This window comes from Mustela lutreola, chromosome 2 (assembly GCF_030435805.1).
Source record: "Mustela lutreola isolate mMusLut2 chromosome 2, mMusLut2.pri, whole genome shotgun sequence".
NCBI classification, from domain to species: Eukaryota; Metazoa; Chordata; class Mammalia; order Carnivora; family Mustelidae; genus Mustela; species Mustela lutreola.
Window position 1 is genome coordinate 90,131,122 of NC_081291.1, and position 23,853 is coordinate 90,154,974.

The following is a 23,853-nucleotide window of genomic DNA, read 5'->3' on the forward strand; positions in this document are numbered from 1 at the left end:
AATAATTACTCTGGGGCAAGAGATGTGTCAACAGGAAGACCAGGATATGTGGTCACCCTAGACAGGGGCATTCTTTCCTAGCCTCTAGAATGGTTTACAGGTTGTTCATATTTGCATGATCAATTCCTTCTCTGCATTCTCCTTTTTCCCAAAGAAATGGCACATTTTTTATATGTTGGCTTATTAACAAGAGTTTAGACACTGAGAAGTAATCACAGTCATGACAGCATAAATACATAACTGCACACTCTTAGGACATGGCATGCAGGGCCCTGGCCTCCCCAGAGGGTGAGCTTCAGCAGTGCAGATGGACAACGACACAGGAGTCCTGGAGGGGGTTTCTCACACTACTCTTACTTCTCTCTTGCAGCCTTCATAATATAAATGGGAAGTCAACAAAATGAAATAAGATCTTATTTCCAAGGTTAATTTTGGGTAAAGCTCAACATAATATTACAAAAATAAAGAGCTATATGTAAGGTTCTGGACTGTCCAGCATGTTAGCATACTTCCCATCCACACTCCTTTAGCTAGCTTTAATATAATTGTCACAAGGTAAGAAACCATGAAATTATTTAAAAAAAAGAAATATAAAATACAAGTATTATAAGAGTTATTGCTGTAGCAATGTTATTTTAAAATTAAAATTATAGTAGTTTGAATTTAATTTTAAGTATTTTATGGCTTACTTTTTCAGATGGAGTTAAAACAGAACAAATCAATAGAGCTAGGGGTGTAATGCAGCACAGCTATGTCCATTAAACATTATATAAGAGTAAATTTCACAGTTTAAAAGATTTGAACATGCTAAAGCATTCTGTCTGAGCACTTCTGCAGCAATACAGCTATCCAGTTATGTGCAAATAAGAGTTTCGTGGTTAAGAATTATCATTCAGGAGTCCAGGAGAAGAAGGGGCAGGGAGCTAGGAGCTCTGAGGGATTCCTGTGCTGGATCCTATGGTGGGCACTGGGAGGTCCTGTCATCCAGAAGTCTCTTTGCCATGAACCCTGAGAAGCTCCATGGTCAGCACTCAGCTGCTGGTCTAGGTCCTGGGTCCTCACCCTTGTCCAGTTGCCCCTGTTATCACCCACGTGGGGTGCCATCACCCCACTCTCGGAAAGTTCCTGGTAAAAAGGTTACCATGGGGCGCCTGGGTGGCTCAGTGGGTTAAGCCGCTGCCTTCAGCTCAGGTCATGATCTCAGGGTCCTGGGATCGAGTCCCACATCGGGCTCTCTGCTCAGCAGGGAAACTGCTTCCCTCACTCTCTCTCTCTCTCTGCCTACCTCTCTGCTACTTGTGATCTCTGTCATATAAATAAATGAAATCTTAAAAAAAAAAAAAAAAAAAGGTTACCATGAAGAAATGTCACTGTGGGATTGCTACAGAGATCCGTGAAGCCCCAAGGGTATAAACCGTGCTAGATTTTTGTGAACAAAAGAGGTCTACAAGATGTCTAACGATTTCATATGTGGCTTAAGCTTAGGAAGCATTTACATGCATCATCAGCTACCTCTTCTGGCTTCTTCTCATAAAGCATGAGGAGGTGGGAACTAACGAGGTGGCCTCAGCCACAGTGTGAAAGAGTTCTCTAAACTTTCCCATTTTTACCTGTTTTCCTACCCTTCCACTTTTTGCTGCAAAGGAGCACAGCATAAGTGTCCCGTGCTTTGCTCCCAAGCTGCCTCCCTTACCTACCAGTGGACTGGATGGCTCCCTGAGGACAGGGGCGACCCAAGTTCATTCTTACAGTCCCCGCAGCACCCAGCACAGCTCTCTCCCCAGTGCTGAGACAAACTTGCCCCTGGCCTTCCCTCTTTCTTCAGGTTGACCGCCACTCTCTGCAGTATGCCTGTAAAGCCCACTGTTTGGTCATTAGATCGCTCACACTACTATGAATTCTAAGCTAGAAATAGTAGGGGACTAATACGTATCTGCTAAACTGTTTGGCTACTGTGCAGGACTCTAGGAAAAAGGTAGGTAATGAATGGATATGCTGTTTAAAATACTGCATTCTACTGACTCGTACTTCTTTCTCAGATCTTCTTTGCCTGAACACTTGAGTGAGTAAGATCAGGAAGTGAAGAAGACCAAGAACAAAGGTATTTAGAACTTCCGTTTTTGGAAATAGTACCCCTTGGTCCAGTCAGCTTGTGAAAGAGGGCATTCTCTATGTATCGCCCCCTTGGGAACTCAGAGTGTCAGCAAAAGCCCTAAGATATCCCACAGTAAAGACATATGATTAGTTTTATTCAAATCAGTATTTCCCCAAATTGCTTTACCAAGGAGCCCTTTCTCCCATGTGACATTTACTAATCCCCTAAGAAGCCAATGTTCCTCTGAACACACTGTGGGAAATGCTGGCCTAATCTGTTTTTGTCTTTCCTTTGAATTGTATAAACCCCTCTGAATTAAAGCTTTCAGATCCAGTTCTAGAACGGTCGAAAATATTTCTGTTAAGTCTTCTGATGCCACTCCCATCAGAGTGTCTATATATATATATATATATATATTATATATATATATATATATATATAATATATATATAGCTGCTGTCTTTAACCACAGCAGCTATATCACTTGAGGCCTAGTGTTTTGTGGTTGTAGTCCATGCATTTTGTGTAGAAGAGGTGGTAGAGACGGCCTCCCAGTGCTAAGCACCCTGAGGAGCACAGGCTGCTAGCCTGGCCCATCTGGGAGAGGAGCATCCCACACCCTTAACCTTGCAGGCTGGAGAGCAACTGTCAGCACTCCCAAGTGCTGACGGCCTCCACGACATCCTGGGGTCGAAACAGTGCTCTTCACCCACTAATTCTCCCTCAGAGCTACGATAAGTCAAAAAGTACAATAAGACCAGGATAGGATTAATGAAAATGCGATATATGTAAGCACAAAAATGTAATATTCTAGGTATCCTGAGGATACCTCATTAGTGTTAAGTTGATTACGAATTACAGGTATCTCAGAGCAGTTGCTGTAAGGAAGGAAAGCATCACACATTATAATCACGAGATGGAAGCAATTGCCCCTAATGGTGCTTACAATTTATTTTAGAAGATAATTAAATTTTTCAGTTCTACCAGCCTGAACAATGAAAACAAAATAAAAATGAGCAAATCAAGGGCTGGATGCAGAGAAAGATAAAAAAAATTCTTCGAGCACATGCTTTAGAAATCAGTTCAGATACGTTCTTGAAAAGCAAACCATTATTTAATCCGACGGAGGCAAGTATTTCTGAATCCTACTCTCTAAAACAACACCGATAAAATACTGAGCTCTTTCAAATGCAGCAAGGTCAGAGGAATCATTTTTCCAATGTAGATAAATGAAGCACGAAATGGGAAAGCTCACCCTAGCAAGAGTGCCTGAGTATGTCTGGTGTTTTGTCTTAAGATCTCTCTCTCACCCAGGCTCCATAAAAATACAAAGAATAACTCACCATGTCATAAGTTGTTACAATCTTCTTTAGAACCTCAGGCACAATTCCCTGCAACTCCATCGTGGGGTACTGCTCGCTCAGATTCAGGACCACCAGCGGCGTGTTGTCGGGTCCCAGGAAGCGGGGAGACACCGCCAACATGCACTGCATGAGATTGGCCACAGACGAGAGGCCGCACAGCTCCTTGAATGACACCACAGCATTCTGTTCAGTGGAAAGAGAGGAGGCGCTTACTTATTAACTGGAGCTTTTAATTTCTCGTGGATATTCTACTTGATAGACTTGATTATACTTGAACTGCCTGGTACAACCATTATTAGCAATGTCATGACAGAATTAACCAATGATTATCCCATACCAGGGAAAAGTGGCTATTTTCCAAAGTAAATACAGTTACAGACATTTTCAATCCAATTTATCAAAAGTACAGAAGATGTGAGTAAGTAAATTCATCTGAAGGATAAAGCCTCTTTTCAGATAAAAGTTCACGGTGGTGCTAAGGCTGATATGCAATCATGAGCAAACAAAAAGAATGACTTCTGTGTTCAAAAAAGGTAGAGGAAAAAAAAATCAAATCAGGTTTAAAGTAAGCATCAAATATTCCAGCCATCCAAAAAGGAAAGGAATATTTGCAAGGAAGAAACTTTAGTGTTTTTCACCCATTTACACTGGTTCCAAATAGAAAGGAATTTTTTATTTGTTTGTTTTTGTTTTTTGTTTAAACAACAAGCTTTTTGTCTCAGTTATGGAGGCTAAAAGTCCAAGATCAAGGTTTGATATGGTTTGTTCCTCTGAGGGCATGAGAGATGGACTGCTCTATCTCTCTTAGCTTTGGAAGTCACGTGAAGACAAAGATCTACCAGCCAAGGGATGCCGAGGATTGCCAGCAAACTACAGAAAATCTAAAGGAATTTTAAGGACAAAGCAGTTTACTGGAGAGGTCTGCCCAGTAGGATACCCTCCCTATTAGCATGTCCACTGAGTGCAACGTTTCTCCCCCACGATCCCCTTCTCTCTTTTCTCACCCACCACCAGAGCTATGCCATTAAAATCTCTGGTAAAGAAAACCCCTGGACACTGTCAAATGTCATGGTTGGCATTCTTAGAGCACTTACCAAGTGCTAAGCCAGTAGGACTACCTAGTACCATTCCCTCACTTAATATTCCCAACAGGCTGTGCTGTGGGTGAGAAGCGGAGTCTCGGCTTTGACCTCTCTCTGTTGTTTCCCTAAGGTCACTCAGCTGGTGAGGGAAGGAGTCAAAATTTTACCTGGAATCTGTTGATGCTGAGGTTTATGCTTTTAATTACTGTCCTATAACAACCAGTAAATTCTAACCAAAATGGGAGTTATTCCAGGTACACTTGGGTCCTGCTCTGGGCTGAGCATGGTGGCCAGAGGAGAAGAATCCAGGCCTTCTAAGTCCTGTATCTTCTGTTCTCAGATACCCCAGTCTAAGAAATGAGCAGCACTTTGGTTTTCTCAAACATTTTCTTTCATATCTCTTGAAACGTGGACTTTTAAGGACATTTCACTCAAAATCTCTTGGATAGTGACTGCTTATGACACCAAACCTTGCCCGGGGGGGGGGGGGGAGGGTCTCCCAATCACTCCATCACACCTCCCTGTTTTATCTTCTTCGTAGCTCTTGCTAGTGTCTGCAACTGTCCTATTTGCTCATTCACCTGCTCACGGTCCACTTCCCTCCCCGCCGCTTGCTTGCAGCTGAAGGCACTGCTTGTTCATGGCTGCGTCCTCAGGGCCCAGACTCTCTGTGCAACAAGTGCCCATTAACCCTGCCACCGACCGCTCTGCCGGGCATGGCACAGACACAGGACTCTAGACGCAGGATGCTAGAACTCCAGAGGATCCCCGCGGGAGTGCTGGGGCACGCACAGCCCTAGGGCAGGTGACAACAGTGTGCTTTGCTCTGAGCTAAGGGTTTCCTAAGCTATTCTTGCTCTCAGAAACAGGGAAGAGCCCTTCAGGTCTCTGTTAAAGCTTTGACTTAGAGAGGAAGAGAATAAAATTCCTCTATTGTGGCAAGGTCTTTTTATGAATGATGTATCTATAAGATCTGTGCAGGGTTGAAATCTGCTGAATATTCTGAGTCAGATTTTACTTGCTGGTGGCATTCTTCTTGTAGTAGTTATTTATAGTTATATAACCAGCTAATATATTTAATATATATGTTCTAATAAACACACACAGAGCAGTTACCACAGAGTGGCAGGCACTCTCACACACTGGGGTGGGAAACGGCCAGAAGCTGTGTGAGGCAGGCCCTGGCACACTGCTGGACATGCGGACGATCCTTAATTAATTCCTGACTGCTTTTAGCCGTTACACAGTTTAGAGGTAATTATTATCTTAGACTTCTAATAAATACAGACGCCACACGTCTTTTACTCAAACACTTGAACAACCGTCCTCCAAAAACAAGAGGCAGCTCAAAACACACACACATCAGATCACTTAAGTGCTTGCTATTTTCCTAGCAATACAGCTCCAGAAGAAAGGGTTGGAACATGGGCCTTTTAGTTTGGTAGGTCATCAAAGTGTGTTCCAGCTAAAGGATATTCTGGAAAACCGGAGATTCCCATGTACACTCTTAGAAAACAATGGAGATCTGTGAAGCAGACAATGATTAGGCTGTGCTTATGTGAGACAGCAACAAAACTGGTTTATTCTAATGCATTATCAGTATTTTCGATACCAACTGCAGTTCTAGAAATGCAAATGATAAAAAAAGATGAGACTACTGGTAAATGTTCTAATAACAAATTGGAATTTACAAATTACTGAAAATGAAACATACTGTTGTAAACCCCAAAGTCCTCAAAGTATTCGTGGATGGTGCAGAGGGAGCACTGTGAAGAAAAGCCATTAAGGAAATACTTAAACCCAAGAGCATACCTGCATATTCTCTCTCAGATCTGTGGCATCCCGGATAGGGGGCTGGGCGTTCTTGAACACCTCGTCCACAGTTTTAATCCACAGTGTTCTTAAAGACGCATATTCCCTGGATTTCTTCCCTTTTCTCACAGAAAGGCCCCTTTTATGAGGTTTCCCTCCTCCTCTTCGGTTAGTAATAGCCACGTGGACAAACAAAGAGGCATGCGCAAGGACCTCTCCAGTCAAGGACTGCAGGGGGACGTGGCGGTAGCCTGTCTGTAAACATTCAAAGGGAATTGTGTACTGGCCAATGAACTCATCCCCAATGTAGTCATCATCCAGTACTACAAAGCGCACCATGGCCAGTTCAGGTAGGTTGATCTGAAATTCGAAGCTTTCATCAAAAATGGGAGCATCTCCATTCTGGTGCATGGTTTTTGTCCTTTGTTCTGCACAGTCGGCAGGGATTCCGTGAATCTCTACATAGACGTAAGGATCCACCACATCCCCTTTGGCACCTGATCCTTTGGGTTTGGGAAAGTTCTGCCCGCTGATGATCTTAATGTGAAGAAGCTGCGGTGAGACTCCTGGCACGGAGTCCTTCGTGTTCGCACTGAAGAAAGAAACCTCTTCCCTCATGATGGCCGGCCGGAGGACGTAGCCGCAGTTTCCGTTCTGCCGAAACCAGCCAATATTTAGGTCCATCATCAGGCCTGGGGTCTGAAAGTTCATGGCTACGATCTGACAGCCACACTTCCAAAAATCTTGAGGGTTCATATTACTGGAGTCAATTCTCATTGGGCTGGGGAAAACCCTGGCAAGAAAACGTTTGTTGTAATTCACAAAGTCCCCAGGGTTTTCATTGGCATATTTGCTGGCAAGCACTTCGTTAAACGAACAGACCTCCCAGTACTTCTGAACCTGAAATGATACCTGAAATTCTTTGAACTGAACGGACTTACAGATGCTCACCAGCTCAGACAGTTCTTTACAGAGCTGAAATCGCTTCACAGGCACATTGTTGGGCTGCTCCACGTTCTCTTTGCCCATCCTCTGAGACATTTCTGCCCCTTCATCTTCATCGGTAACATCCCCTTCAACACCAGAGCAGTTTGAGGACAGCTTCTTTGCTTTAATTAGTATCCTCCCTTTCAGGACATCTGGGGATGGTAGGTAAGATTCCTCCACATTGGGTGATGTTGTATAGAGTTTGTCCCCTAAAATCTTCTTCATGTGCTGAACCATTACCTTCTGCTGTTTAATAGAACAGTGATTTTCTAAACACAAGATAAGAGGGTACTCTGAAGCAAAGAATGCATACTTGTTAATAATATCAATGACGCTGCGGAAGACTATCTGAGAGGTCATGGTGTGGCCCGTGTAAATTACAGGTTCGTTATCTGGCCCATCCCACACATCCAGTTCAACACTCCGGCAACCCATTTTAAGAGCTCGGATGTATCCCGTGATGTCAGAGGGACCTCGGAACTGATCCTCTATTAAGTATGTATTATGAGATGAATTTATAAAGTAATGAGACAAAGGTTGCTTCATATCTTGACAGACCTTCTTATGTTCTGGATCAAATATATAACAATCAGGGGACATAAGGTACTTAGTGAACCCATCTATGGAAAGCCAGCCCTTTTCCTGACCTTCTTTAGATGGCTCATATTTGCTAATAATTTCAAGGCTTATTTCCTCATTTATATGTGCCACACCCTGCTCTGCCTCAAGAAACATCATAAGGTCCTTGGTATCAAGAAATTCTTTATTGCTTGAAAACTGAACTAAAAGGAAATAAATTTCAGGTCTGGTACAAAGCTCATGGAAAACCTCAACAAATTCTTCCTTTGTGACTTCAGTACCAGCTTTGTCCTTGGATTTGTGCAATTCTTTGAACTTAAGCTCAATTTTGCTAGTTTTTAAACCAGGATTGAGGTCTCTGATACACTGCACAGCATTACACAGAGTTATATGTCCAAGGTTATCTACATCAATTTCACTAAACATTTGTGAAACCCAAGAAGTCCTCATGTTGTCTTGGCTACTTTCTAACATATCAAGTGTATGTTTTCCATAAGAAATTAGGTACCGCAGTCCCGTAACCCAGATGTTTGCAACATCTGCAGTATTGGCAACCAAATCAAGTGACTCATAGTTCTCTCCATATATGACTGAAAATGCACAATCTTCAGATATCTGGTCAGAAATGCCATTGCTGCGGAATATGTCTGTATTTTTTCCTGTTCTCACTTCCTTGATGGATTTGATATCAATCTTGGCTTTCTCGGAATCCTTCTTAGATGGTTCCCACCTCAGGCTCTGCATGTCAGCATCCAGTAAAAAGTACCTATGGTAAATCCTGGAGTTGGAGCGAACCTTTTTGAGTTCGGAACCCTCGACCATTGAATTGATGCAATCGCTTGCACTGCTGATCTTCTTCTCTGTCGGCATGCTACTAAATGACACGGTCTTCTTCCGTTCTCTTTTCTGTTTTGTACCATCCTGGGAGAGGAAAACAAAAGTGTAAAAGAATAACATAAACATAGGTTTCTGTGTTCAAGACTAGGAATAAAAATTTAATTTCTTCAAAAAAATCCTATTGAATGATCTATGATAAATGACAATCACTTCTAGAGCTTAGAAGCAGCCTAGAGTTTGCAGTCTAATATAAACAGGTAAAAAATCATTATTGAATAATTGCAAGCCCATGGGTGTCAAGAAACACAATTTCAGTAATACAAAATAAAATCCTGTACAGAGAATGGACTGCTTAATTTGCAGGGCTCAGGGAAAAATGAAAATGCAGGACTCCTTATTCAAAACTTGTTAAGCATTTTAGGGGCTCTTGGGGGCTCAGTCAGTTAAGCTTCTGACTCTTGATTTCAGCTCAGGTCATGATCTCAATCAAGGGCCATGAGGGCAAGCCCCCATTAGGCTCTGCACTGAATGTGCAGAGCCTGCTTAAGATTCTCTCTCCTCTCCCTCTGCCCCTCCCCAGTCTCTCTCTCTCTCAAAAAAAAAAAAAAAAAAAAAAAATTGTTAAGGATTTTAAGGTGACAGAAGAGTACTGATTCAAGTACAGGGCCTTACTGAGTGTGGGGCCTGCCCAACCGCACAGTATTCATACACCCATGAGGCGGACTCTGCATCTGAATGTATCTCCCACACTAGTGTTCCTCAAAGGCCTGTCCACTTGCCTCAGAACCACCTGGCTTACCTGATTAAAATGCAGATTCCTAGGCTCATAGGATCAGATCTCTAGGGGGTAGTGCTCAGGAATTTGCACTGTAAGCAATACTCTAGGTGAAGGGGAGGCTCACTGAAGTTTGAAAACCACTTCCTCACCACTTGGACTCACTAAGATATCTGAGCTATTTCTGGAAACGCCAAAAATCCAGAAACAGCTAAATACTGACCACTAAACTGTGTGTTAAATGAGTAGACACTGAAATTCCAGCCAAAATTCCTGGCTCTTCAGTGTCTCCGATTAGTCACGGTTCTCCAGACTTCACACACGTACGGTTCTGCAGCTGCAGTTGTACTGAGTCTGGGAGGGAGGACAGCTGAGGGTGCTTCTGTCACCCTAGCACTGGATTTATTAAAGCCTGCTGCCACGCACAGGGCTAGTGCTCAGAACAATGTCACCTAAGTATGTGCAGCATCACCAGGTTGTGAACACCATCAAGGGAAACACTCTAAGCAGCATCTGTTTCTGAAGAAGTCTGCATCTTCAAGGGCACAGCCCTCAACTTCCCTGCTCAGTGTCACAGGTGCCTGCCTTAAGAGGCTGATGCCATAGTTATGTGTGTATTGAAGTTCCTTCCCTGTACAGACACCTTTATCACCTTTTTATAAAATGCTCAAATGACCTCAAAGCATCTTTCACAATTTTCACCTAAAACATGATGTTGCCTTTCAGGAAGTATGTGATATTTTTGATAAATTTCCAGTAAGTCATTCTATTCATACACAGGGAGTAGAGGTGGAGGTTGAGATTATATAACTTTTGTGGCAATGAAGAGAAGAGCATGAAGAGTATTAGACAAAAGCGATTCTAACTTTTCTGCTTTGGAGAGAATCTATTTTGAGTAAAATCTCTACATTTTAGAGAGTGATTATGCCAGTCTCTGCATCCGAAATTTAAAACCACTCTTACTTTTTGACTACCTATACTTCCAAAAGCAATTTGCAGGAGGTAATTAAACTTAAACTTTAAGTCATACGGTTATCATTTCCCTTAAAGTTTCAAAACGAACCACAGAGGCTTTTTAAATGCCAAGACACAACATAAAAGCCACAAGGTAGAGTATTTCTTTGCAAGTGAATCCTCAGAACAATAAAGTGCAAAAGATATAAAAACTGTGGCAGTTGTATCCATAAGATGAATTGTATCATAGCTCTTCCAAACCCCTAAAGCATAGCCTGTGTTCTATCTATTTAAGTGAGTTGGCGTGAAATTAAATTTGTAATCAACCATGCATAAGGGACTGAAACAAATGTATAAATTTCCAATTTTTCAGAATGACGGTTGCTTTACCTTTAAAAACAAACATGTACCTTTAGTAAAGACAACATACTAATTAAGTAAGGGAATGTTATAATCGTTACAAATTATATCTCTAAAGTGCCACTAGTAAAAAGAAGTCACAAAGATAAATGAAGTTACTTACCCATTTATCCATTAAAAATACATATAGCATTTTCTCAGCACTGTAATCTTTCACTCTATCCATCTTAACATACTGATTAATACTCACCTACTACTTTCTATTGTATTACAATTGGTACATTTCAGATTCATAGTTCTCTTTGTTATTAAGAAGAAAAAGCCAAATCACAAAGCACGCTAATAACATACTTATGTGTTCACACACCCCCATTTGTGGGACAGACAGGAGCTTAACCACTACACTTGAGGCTTTCAAAACATTGCCCTGCTTTTTGCAAGCCAGCCAGGTTTTGATTGGTGAGTTCTGATCCTTCATTGCAGACACAGGCACATGACGGTCACCCCAACATAAGCTGATATAATGACAGCAGAGACTTCCCTTACAAGAGATCTTCCTGTTTCTTCCCCCTTGTCTGCTGTGATCCAGAACCATCCTGTCCTCTCCAGAGCACATCACGGCCTCCTTCCTCTCCAACAGATGAAGCTATTATCAAATACCAACAGGGTGCTTGCTTAGAGACCAAACAGGAGAACGGATGTGCGAGCTTGCTCTCACCACCGGATGAACCTGAACCACTGGCTGGAAGCTGCAGGTGGATGTGAAGGCAGGCCAGCCCCCACCGCCCAGAGGAAGAGAAGAGAAGGACAGAAGCCCCTGTGTGGGAGGGAGGAACAACTGAGGCTCAAATCGCAGGAGATCCAGGTCCCCATTTGACCTGACTCCCAGAATCTTTATCCCACACCTACTTGGCTTTCACTTTTCAGCCCAGGCGTGATCTAGTACAGCTCACTCTTGAACAACTCAAGGGTTCGGGGTGCCCATCCCTCACACAGTTGAAAATCTGCTAATCACTTCTGATTCTCCAAAACTCAACCACTCAGAGCCTGCTACTGACCCATAGCCTTCCCGGTAACACATAGTCTATTAATACGTACTTGGCATGTTATGTATTACATGCTATATTCTTACAATAAACTAAGCTACAGAAAGTGTTTTTAAGAAAATCGTCGAGAACAGAAAATACATTTACAGCACTTCACTGTATTTATTGGGAAAAAAAGTCCATGTCTAAGTGACCCATACAGCTCAAACCCTCGCCATTCAAGGGTCTGCTGTACTTGCATAAACTCAGAAGCTGATCAGCACCACAGCTGGAGTCTCTTTCCTATATTCGCTCCTAATGTTACTTAGTTTAAATTTAACAGTGAAAGGCGCTACCTATACAGTCTTTTTATCTACAGAAAACAAAATTCATATAGTTTACATGAACTAATCACCTAAAACCAGAGGAAAAGATGTAAGTTTCTGCTGAGATAAAGATGTCTCAAAAATGCTTCTAAAAACAGTATAATGTTTCGAAGCTGGTTCTTCCATTTTAAGCACTCACCATCTAAAGCTTCTCAGTGGCAAATATAAGAGAATATAAACTTCTGATACTCTATCAGCACTTAATAACACCAAGAGAAGAAACACGAAACAAATGTTCGGTCTAAAGGAAAATCAGCTTTCGAAAAGCCCATCTCCACATCAACCCTGAAATGCTGAATTCTAGATACAGGTGGGGATTCCAGAGGGGGCTGGGGGTGGGGCATATCAGAAGGAAGAAGGGGACGGAGTATGAAAACCGCACAGTCGTTTGCCTTTCTGGCTTGTTTTGAGTCAAGTCATTTAATTTGGTTTAGAAATAGCATTTAAAAAGACCTTGAGATCTCTATGTTAACTGAAGGGGGCCTAGGAATAAAGAGAGTTAAGAAACAGCATGTTAAAGAAATTTCTATCCTTAACAAAAGAAAACAGGATGCCCCCAGAAGCAACTTGAGGCCCCTTAAAGGAGCACAGCAAGGCCTGGCCTTTCTTAAGCTCAGTAACAAGAACGCTGAATTGAAGGAAGAAGTCATGCTGGGCACATCAGAGCTACCTTGCAAGGTTTCTCATTCATCGTTAGAACTTTGATGTGCTCTCCAAGATGAGCAAAGACGGCAAAAAAAAAAAAAAAAAAAAAGGAGGAAAATCGGTCACTTTGAAGGTCATTTTGTACAATCAGATGAACTGAAAAGAATAAAATAACTTGAAGAAAAGCTAGATACGGCCAAATGTTGCTTCCCGCTCATGTGGAATAAGCTAGATACGGCCAAATGTTGCTTCCCGCTCATGTGGAATTCCCTTTACTGCATATAAAGAGAGCTGCTTGGCCCACAGGTTCCTCTCTTCACAGCCTCCCTCTCCCAGGATGCCCTCTACTGCATTCCCAGAGCTCACCCTGGCCCAACTTTGGCAAGGAGTCTGTGAACCCGCAGATCAGCTTTTGGCTTGGGAACCCACAGGAGAATTGAAACTCATGTGTGTGAGCAGGTACCATCAAGAGGATAGCTCAGAATATGGAAAGTCAAGAGAGAACATCATTACCAGCAGGATGAGAAAAAGCCAAACTATCTATAAAATCTTAAGTTTTCTTCTATCCATCAGAGAACAGTGGTCACAAAGCAACCAAAGGAGCTGCATTCCAGAGAGTGACAGGCCCTTCCAAGGACAGACAAGACCCAGAAACTGCTTCACATTTGACAGGGCATGAAAGAGAGAGGTCACCAGGGAAGCCGCACATATAAGAAGTCGGCTAAGATTTTCAGGAATTCATACAGGCCAAGTGTGGGCTAGGATATCAGTGTAGAATAAAAGGGAGCCCCAGACACACACAGAGTTTGCACACATTTGTAGGTCTGCTTCATGGGTGCTCCTGAGAAAAACTGGGAGAACAGGAGAGAGAGCCCCTCTCCAGGGCACAGACATGGGGGGCAGATTGAAACTCTGCCTCTTTCCCCAACTACCCTCTCATATTGAAGCAAAAGCCTTAAGCCACTGAGGGAGGGGCAGCAAGCCCTCTTTCTCCAGCACCACTGGGGTCAGGGTAGAAGCAAAATCCATCTATCTCTACAGCCAGGCAAAGATCTACTGCCCCAAAGGGTAGAAGAACCTCTTGGATTCAGGAGCCTGCACCAATAAAAGCAGAACTCTATTACCACCAAGAGAGAGCAGAAGACTGTCTCCAGCCTCAACTCCACACAGACACTGGCCAAGTGTGGCTGCTAAGGGGAGCAGGGCAGGTGTGCCCACAAGGTTCTACCCTGATGAATAGGAGCGTATGGCTGCTGAATACTGAAACTAGATCAGGAGGACAAAAAACTCCTCCTGACTTTCCCAGAACCCTGGGACCAAGGAGCAAGCCGTGCACCATGGAGGTAGGGTAAGAACACGGAGAAAGACTCCTTTTTCACACAGCCATCTGAGGATGAAAGCCGAGGGCAGAGCAGGTACAATAAGTAAACCTCTGGGACTCTAGTCTCCACGCTAAACACACTGTTGCCCACTGTGGGAGGAATTTAAAGTCAGTGGTACAATAAAAGTAACAATGGTGCCTCAAAATACAAAACCCATGCAATTATTGACTAGACTTGCTCAACTTCCCCAACATTAATGACCCAGAAGATGAAGAGGCATGTTCATTTTTGAGCCTAAGTGTTATTTACTTCAGTCTTTACAAAACATGATGCCCAGCATTCAGTCCACATTATAGGAGACAGACACACACACACACACACACACAAAACACCCCTTGGACATCTCACAATCAAATTGTTCAAAAACAAATACAAAAAGAAAAACCTTAAAGTTATATACAGAGGAACACAAATAAGAATAACAATTCAGGGACACCTAGGTGGGCTCAGTTGGTTAACGTCTGATTCTTGGTTTCAGCTCATGTCATGATCTCATGGGTTATGGGATCGAGCCCAGCGTCTGGCTCCTCGCTCAGCATGGAATCTGCTCAAAAGATTCTCTCCCTCCGCCCCTCCCCCTGCTTGTTCTCATTCTCTCTCTCTCTCTCTCTCTCAAAATAATCACTCTTTAAAACAATGACAACAGGAATGGATTACAGGGGATCCACTTACATCTAGCCACACGACATCTACTTGACCAGGCTTACAAATGTACTGAATTTTTTTCAAAAGTTATTCCCCTTTAAAGCACTACAGTTCCTAAATTTTCCTGTGCTGCCACAAAGGTGTCCCTAACCTAGAGGTCAGTCTCTGAAGGCTCACAGGTGGGTTTCAGAGACCTCAAAAGACTGAGTGGATTCTGAAAGTGATACGCAATGCAAACCCATTCCTCTTTCTCAAAAAGGTTTAGAGTCATGCACCTTATTAACATAAACTTCAAAAGGCAAAGAAAAAGATTATCATTTCCTAAAAAAGAAAGTCAGCCTTACACGTTAAAGGCAAAGGGTATATGTTTTATAGGACTGTCAAGGAAATTTTAAGGCTATCCAAAAGAGAGATGACAAACTGAGAGACAGGCAAACAAAAGGAAACCACATAATTTATGGATATAAGGAACAGATTTTCACTAATAGCAGCAAAACCAATCAGTCAGAGGAAGAGTTCTTATTTATAGCTGTAAAATAGGTTTTCTTAATTCCAAGGGGAACAAAATAATCCAATAGCTTATGTACTTTCTAATTTAGGAATCACCCACAGAAATACTATGAGCCCCAAGAGGCAAGCTAGCATTACATAGTCTTTAGTCCTCCAGCTTTCCACCTGTAAAACAGAGACTTAAGAAAGTACCTGTGCCCCCCATGTGTTATTTATAGTATCTACTTCATAGGGTTGTTATAATAATAAATGAGTTCACAGCTGGAAAGTGCTCAAAATGCTGCCTGAAGTTTTGTACACTCTGCGTGAGGTGCTGTTCAATAAATACATTTCAGGCTGAAATTATTTCTTCATGAAAGAATAATAAAAAGAACACGATTATAAATGTGCAACTGCAGTACTCTAATCACTTAGGATTTGTTGGAAGTTAGTCCCATTCCAGAAGGAAGAGAATGAACACAGTTCCCCTCTGGGTCGTGTTTCACTGAGGCTACCAGTTAATGCTCCTGGGGGACTTTTAAGCACAACCAAGTGGATGTGATACCCAAGATATATTGAGAAACTGTCAAAAGGAGCCAGATGCCCTCTTCAGTAGGTTGTATGCCCACATTCATAGGGCACAAATAAATAAATCAGTTCTCAATGTCTTTTGTTAATTTTATTTATTTTTCTTTTGTTAATTTAAAATCCCATCAATTTAGTTAGAATTATAATTTTAACTCACATGTAGGTATTCGTATGTAAAAAGAAAAATACAAAGCAATGATCCCCATAATATTTTTTGTCTAAAAAATACTGAAACAACTTCACTCAAAGCACTTTCTGAACAGAATTATTCAGATGACCCCTTCTACTTCATACACCCATATTATTTCCTACAGTGTTCAAAATAACTATGCGCAAAGAAAACACATTTCCAGGTCCTATAAAATGAAGTTTTCAACGTCAGGTTAAAGCTTTGAGCTCATTTGATGTGATGGGTTGCACCTGCCTTGAAAAAAAAAATAGGATCTTTAATTATGAAATCAGGAGACCATAATGGAATACGATACTTTTATGACAACACTCTTTTGGTCAAACACTTTCACTACCACTGAAATATTTATTTGAAGTAAATTTATAAAACCATAATGTACATCTATGTCCAATGTAAACTGCAATAAAATTCATCGGTTTTTCTCCAGTAATGAAAAACTTAATGGTGAGCACTGAGCTCCTATAAACTATGCAAGTGCTACTTTACATTCCAGTGAAAATATTGATGCTAATGAATTTTAATTTATGATCTATAATAATGGTACTTAAGTGGCCCACTTTGGTGTGAAAACTGTCAGTGTTTCCCAACTGTGTATATGATAATTCCTTATTCAGCACATCATAAAGCTGGTTGACTTCCTATACTACAGCACTGTTTCAAGATGTGGTTACATAACTTTAATTGTTAATAACTGTTTGGTAAATCATACTGAATTTCAAAAGCCATGCAAGTTGAATCACGTAGTATATAATCTTAGCCTCTGGTATGATCCATTCTAAGAATAGCTTCTCAATCACAATTTTTCCACCTACATTGTGCTGGTTCTTCATTATTTCGGTATAGCATAGAAGGATATTTTCCTCACTTTTTACCTTTAAATCCATCACTACGTGGTACTGAGGGAAATGATGGCTCCGTGGGGCCAGTCAGGACCCAGAAGGAAAGCTCCAGGGACTCCTGGCTGGCTCAGTTTGTACAGCACACAACTCTTGATCTCGGAGTTGTGAGTTCAAGCCTCACGTTAGATATAGAGATTACTTCAAAATAAAATCTTTAAAAAACCAAACAGGAAAGCCTCACAGACACCTGTAAGCAGGCAGACCTGCAGAGTTGCCGTCTTGGACCACACCCACCAGAGAAGGAAGAGGCAGTAGCTCTTTCAGTCAGAAGTTTTATATTTCCACAATTATTTTAAAATTAAACTTTAAAAGGAAAATTCTTTCACAGATAATTTACTCTGCAATCATCTTGTTTATTATTTCCCATCTTATCTTATAGGCAAAATAAACTTCTTCCTGGGGCCTTTTTTAATCCAATCACTCATTTGCATATGAGATTAGTGTGTGTGAACAATTAGCCCAAGGGAGGGGGGGAGAATGAATCAAATAAAAGGGAAAGTTCACTTTCTATAAAATATTTTTAAGTTCCAAACCATTCACAAGGCTGTGCTCTGAATGCTGTCTCTTCTCCAAACTCTTACAGTAGTTAAAGTCTCTACCCTATAATTTAACACTTAATTATAGTCTTATTCAGTTCTCTAATTGTTTTATGTGGGTTCGCCTTATCTCTCAAGCAGAAACTTTTTGAGGGAATGGGCTCTTATAGTCCATAGCCCCTGGAGGGACCAATGCTGACCAGTATTGGCCAGTAGCCACTTTTCATGAACTGGTAATCTGGTAATCTCAATGATCAGAGGGTCAACTCAACAAAAGGATGTGACATTTGTAAATATTTATGCACCTGACATAGGAGCACCTAAATATATAAAGCAAATATTAACAGACCTGAATGGAGAAATAAACAGCAATACAGTAATAATAGGGGACTTTAATACCCCACTTACATCAACGGATAGATCACCCAGACAGAAAATCAATAAGGAGACACTGGCCTTTGACATGGTAGACCAGAGGAATTTAGCAGATATATACAGAAATTTCCATCCAAAGGCAACAGGATCCACATTCTTGTCAAGCACAGATGGAACATTCTCAGAATACATCATATGTTAGGTCATAAAAGAAATCTTAATAAATTTAAGAAGACTGAAATCAAGCATCTTTTCTGACCATCATGGTCTGAAACTAGAAATCAATCATGTGACTAAATCTGAAAATTCACAAGTACATAGAGATAAAATAAAATGCTATTGAACCACCAGTAGGTGAAAAAGCCTTGAGACAAATGAAAATGGAAATACAACACACTAAAACCTCATGGATGCAACAAGAACTGTTTAAGAAAGAGGTCATAGCAATAAATGCCTACATCAAGAAATAAGAAAAATCTCAAATAACCTAAGTTTATACCTCAAAGAACTAGAAAAAGAACAAACCTAAGCCAAAAACTATTTGAAGGAAGGAAATAACAAAGATCAGACTGGAAATCAATGAGAGACCAATAAGACAAAGGGAAAGATCGGTGAATCCAGGAGTTTTTTTTTTTGTTTGTTTGTTTTTAAGGTGAACAAAATAGACAAACCTGTAGCTAGACTTACCATGAAAAAGGGAGAGAGGACTCAAATACATCAAATCAGAAAGGGAAGAGGAGACATTACCACTAATACCACAGAAACACAAAGGAAGAGTTATGTTAATTCTTCCTCAAATGTCTGCTAGAGTTCACCAGTGAAACCATCTGCTTTTGGGCTTTTCTGTTGGGAGGTTCTCACAACAATTTTAAAGCATTTATTGTTTTAATGAAGTGCTTTTTGTATACTGGTCATGTGCTCTTATTTCTGAGCATGCCTCTGAGATGTGTGTGTGTGTTTATTAAATACATGTGTTAGCGACTAACAGATTGTGTATATTGGAGAACATTCACAGAATGAAACTGAAGTTCTAGTATTTTTTTCCTAGCATACTCAAGCTAGCCAACGCCGCGCTAAACCATGAGCCCAAGCTAGGTGCTGTGGCTCAGCAGGCTTTGGAGACCGGTTCCCTGCCTGGCAGCCTTTGGCCATCAAAACCCTGCAGGCCTTCTTCGTGGACCTCCCACGCCTGGTCCCAGCTATGGGTGCTTCATGGCTTCCCTTGTTGCTTGCTCTTCATCCAGACAGCCTCGGGATGGATCCCTCAAACGCCCTAACTTCTGGTGAGTCCGGCCTCTACCACTTGTTCCACTCTGCTTTCTAGGAAGAAAGAATGACCGGTGCAAAGAGGCTGAGGCCCAAGTGACGAGTACTCCAGCACACAAAGGAGAAAAACGTAGTGGACGTGTAGGTAGCTGGTGAGACTGGAAGGAGAAGAAACCACAGGGAAGCAGAGGCTAGAGCCGATAGAATTTTACAGGAAGGCACTGGATTTAATTCCAAGGGCAACTCCTTGAAGGAGAGTGCCGTGGTCTGATTTGCCCTTCTAAAACAGGCCAAGTGGTGAGGATGAGGATGGGGAAGGGCCGAGGCAGGGAGACAGCAGAGAGACAACTACAGCATCCCACACATGGGACTATGGTAGCCGGAGCCATGGACGTGACATGGTATGGAGAGATACGGAGAGAAGGTACGGATACGGATCTGGAGATACGGAGAGAAGTGGATGGCTTCACGACGTCAGTGACAGAGCTGACGACACTGGCCGATGGGCTGGAGGCCACACATGAGAGAAATGGAGGAGTCTGAGGCAGCTGCCAAGTTCCTGGCTCGATGAAATGGTGTGCGATGTTGTGATGTCTAATTAGAGGGGAAGATTAAGGGTTAGTCTGGGGGGCTGGGGACTGAAAGGAAAGTGAGGAGCAGAGCGTGAGTGTGGTTAACTCCATGAAGAAGGGAGTTAGAGGGAGGGAGAGAGAGTGTGTAGTCAGACTGGAGACCATACAGCAGTATTCAAGGCTGAAGGGATTCACCCCAGTAAAGAAGAGAAATTAATGATGCAGGAGAAAGGAAACATGTCGTCTCTGAAGGAGCAGAATCCTTTGGGAAAGCAAGAGCCAAGACTGTCATTAGCTTCCCCCAGACAGTGGCTTCTGAGCTGGATCCTAATGAAAGAGGAAGAAGAAGGGAAGGCTAATCAGAGGGAACAGCAGATGCAAAGGCATGAGAGAGGAGAGAGCCTGTAAGGTTTGAAGTCAATCATGGGGCCTGGGAGCAGGAGAAGGGGAAGCAGGCCAGGAGGCTGGCTCTGAGCCAGCACCTCCTCTGAGAAGGCCTCCCAGTCTTGGGAACACATACTCCCATGCTGCAGACAGAAAATATACAAATATGTACAGAACTGATAATCATGCGCATTTTCCCTATGCATGTGAATACGACTCACCACCTGTTTTAAAAGGTCAACAAAGGGAAAAAGCCTCATTTGTTTTACAACTTTAACAATCATCAGCCCGTTTATGGAGCTATTTATTTTGCTTCCGTCTTAACAGTCTGATAAAACTTAACTAAGGATAGGTAATGTTTAAATGTTATACAGTTTATCAACCCCCCTGAATGAATGAACTCAAAGATTACTATTTTGAACACCAGATAGAAACCTGCACACTTCTAAAATTACTTTTAAACAGAATAATCTCAAAAGTTATAGTACACCTTGTTACAGTCCAATTTTTTAAATTATTGGAAATTCTTGAAATTAAAGCCAATTCCTAAAATTAAAGCCAAACCCACTGCTTTCCTCCAAAAAGAGGTTCAAATAAAAGATTTTCTCATGCAAACACCTGCCTAAGTAGCACAGACAGACCTTCACCATCTTTTTATCTACTTGATTTACAGCAAATACATACATATGCTTTATGTCATGCCCACAGAAAGACTTTTTTTTTTTTAATTAAACGCCCCACTTGGGTTAAGCAATCAATAAAAATGCCAATGCCGACATGGCAGGAATCCATGAGACTTGCACGATTAGCTGAGAGCATCTGCAAAACAGAGCAGTGCCAATTTGGATTGTAGAAGGTCCGGTTCTGCCATTTTCCTTCATCGTCGTATACCCTTTTAAAACCACAAGTCCCTTCCAGATTAATTAGCTCATCAAAATGAAATGAAAAGCAGTTTTAAAAACCGGTAAGATCTCATCATTATTACATCTCAGACAGTCTATGCAGCCAGTGACCAAAGCAACTGAACTGCTTCAGTGCCATCCCGTGTCACATATCCAGCCCTTGGTGCCGTGAGACTTGGCTAATGGAGAGAACCCAGCGCACAGGTCATGCCCCACAGCTGGTATGACACTTGCTCTACAGAGGGTTTCCCGCACCTGGCTCAGGCTTTAAGTAATACAACATAGAACGCACTGTGAATAGGGGTCTCTATCCCATTCTGTATAGGACATAAAATCAAGAAGCTCAGGCAATCCTACAAAAGTACATCCTGTAAACTTGGGTTTTGAGAATTGGAACTAGAAAGGCTTTTCACGCCTGTTTCAGGATACTGGTGGGAAGACAAAATACAGGCACTTCTAAGGCATGCTTAGATTTTCTACAAAGGTAAGGTATGACAGTTGACCTTTGAACAACATGGGTTTAAACTGCGCAGGTCCCCTTATACACGGATCTTTCTACAGCACAGTACTGTAACTGTATTTCTCCCCCTTTTGACTTCTTAATAACATTTTCTTTTCTCTAGCTTACTTTATTGTAAAAATACAGTATATAATACATGTAACATACAAAATATATGACTGTCTATGTTACTAGTAAGGTCAAGAGTAAGCTATTAGTGAAGCTTGGGAAGAGTCTAGAGTTATATGAGGATTTTTGACTGTGCAGGGCTGCGGGGGGAGCGGGGGGAGGTGTTTAATGGCCCTACCTCCATGTTGCTCAAGGGTCAACTGAATAAAGATTTATGCAATCTGAAGAGAAACCAGAGTATCAACTACATAATGTAAACTTAAAATACATTTAACTATATTGTATTATATTTCATTAAAGTTATCTAGGAGTGGACAACAAGGACTAATACCGAATCTACTTGCAAACCAATCACCAAAAGCCCTTACCGAGCACGGTGCTGTCCTTATTCCAGGAATCAGGCTGCTTTACATACTATACCTCTAAACACTGTTTTAAATTCTGAGAGTGTTGGGGCACATGGATGGCTCAGTGGGTTAAGCCTCTGCCTTCAGCTTGGGTCGTGATCTCAGGGTCCTGGGATCGAGCCCCACATCGGGGTCTCTGTTCAGCAGGGAGCTTGCCCACCCCCCCCCCCCCGCCTCTCTGCCTACTTGTGATCTCTGTCAAATAAATAAATAAAATTTTTTTAAAAAATTAAAAAAAAAAATTCTGAGAGTGTCAAAGCTGACCCTTCAGCCAGTTATGCAACTCTGACCGACTCGCTAAGGCCCAAGCTTTTCCCAGGGAAGACTTCTGGGGAGAGAGCACTGGGGAATGAAGCCGTATCCCAACAGAAGCCTCTGATAGGAGGACAAAGACACAGGCCCCCAGCACCCACAGACCACCACCAGCAAATGGTGGATTCTATTCCCCCAAGATAGAAGGACATCTAAACTGGGACACTTCTGGGAGTGAAAGTGGGAATTAGTAATACATGTGCCACAAAAACCAGGTGGTCCTGGGCAAACTGAAATATTTGGTCGCCCTGTTTTAAAGTGACCTTATTAACCATGTGTTAAGTTGTCGCCAAGTGCCAGGCACTGCAGAGTCAGGTATAACCAAAGTCTAATCTCAGCTACAGAGATGTTCCCAGGCCAACTGGCAGGCTTGCAGGCTGGCAGTTTAGCCTGTCTGGACACTTCCAACTTGCACACCTCACCTTGTCCAGTGTAAGAGCCCATCCTGCCCAGGCCAGAAACCCACGTCTAGGTGTTTGTGAGGTGTGGTTAGTCCTTCTGCCTTGAGCCAGTGGACAGATAGCCATGTGTACCTTTGGGCATGGTGACCTAGTCCTTCGAGCTGTTTCTTACTAATTTCCTGAGGTTACTACAGTTTTCCCTACCCCCTGCCCCTTTGTAGCCCAATCTCCAGCCTGCCTCACTAGAACCGAGTCCCTGCCCAGCTCCCGGCTGGAGATCCCCTTTGCTCTGCACGGACCTTGTTGGGAGAACAATGAGATTACCTGCTTAGCTGCACAGAGCTAAGCTGTTCTCCCATGACTTGCATGAAGGGCTGCCCTGCAGGCACTGGCTTGAGCTCACCACACAACCTTGGGTGTTGAGAGTCAGATTCCCCTGAAGTTCTCAACTTCTGACTCTCCCAGAGTCTGGACTGCTGCAAATCACACAGAATTCCCTATGCAGCCCACAGAAGGGGAAGCAATACACAAATGGATGTTAAGATCTTCTGAAGGAGGTTAACAGGGGCGTGGGTAAGCATTGTAGAGAGTAAGAAAAGGGAGGGAGCCCTGCAGAAAGGGGATATAGTTGTTAGAAGGGGGTCCTGGAGGGAGGGTGTGCATTCTTGGAGCTAGAGCAGAGAAGTGAGGTGTGAAGCAGGGTAAAGGAACTGAGGGCTGGGCTATTCCAGTGGACCACACATGAGTTCTTCTGGGGATCGAATCATGCCTCCCTGCCCTCCAAAATATGCAGGTGTATTGCAGATCTCATTTCAAATTGAAACATGAATGGACTACACACATATAACACCATCATCATCACATGTGTCACCACTGACAACCTAGGACTCTGCCCCAGCCTTCTCACAATTCAACTCTCCAACTTCGGACATCCTTTGTAAGGTTGATCGGTTGAGTCTGTGGCTCAAAACTTTTA

At 42.4% G+C, this 23,853-nt stretch overlaps 1 protein-coding gene across 5 annotated transcripts in view; it reads right to left on the bottom strand.

Annotated features, from left to right (window-relative positions):
• PLCL2 (phospholipase C like 2) overlaps positions 1 to 23,853 on the bottom strand; it is a 192,473-nt gene that overhangs the window by 66,352 nt on the left and 102,268 nt on the right. For all 5 annotated transcript variants that reach the window (XM_059162536.1, XM_059162535.1, XM_059162532.1 and 2 more), the window contains exons 3-4: positions 6,354 to 8,840; positions 3,439 to 3,642 (exon numbers count right to left, since the gene is read on the bottom strand). In XM_059162536.1, coding sequence (XP_059018519.1) covers positions 3,439 to 3,642; positions 6,354 to 8,840 — 2,691 coding nt within the window. The remainder of the gene's footprint in view (positions 1 to 3,438; positions 3,643 to 6,353; positions 8,841 to 23,853) is intronic.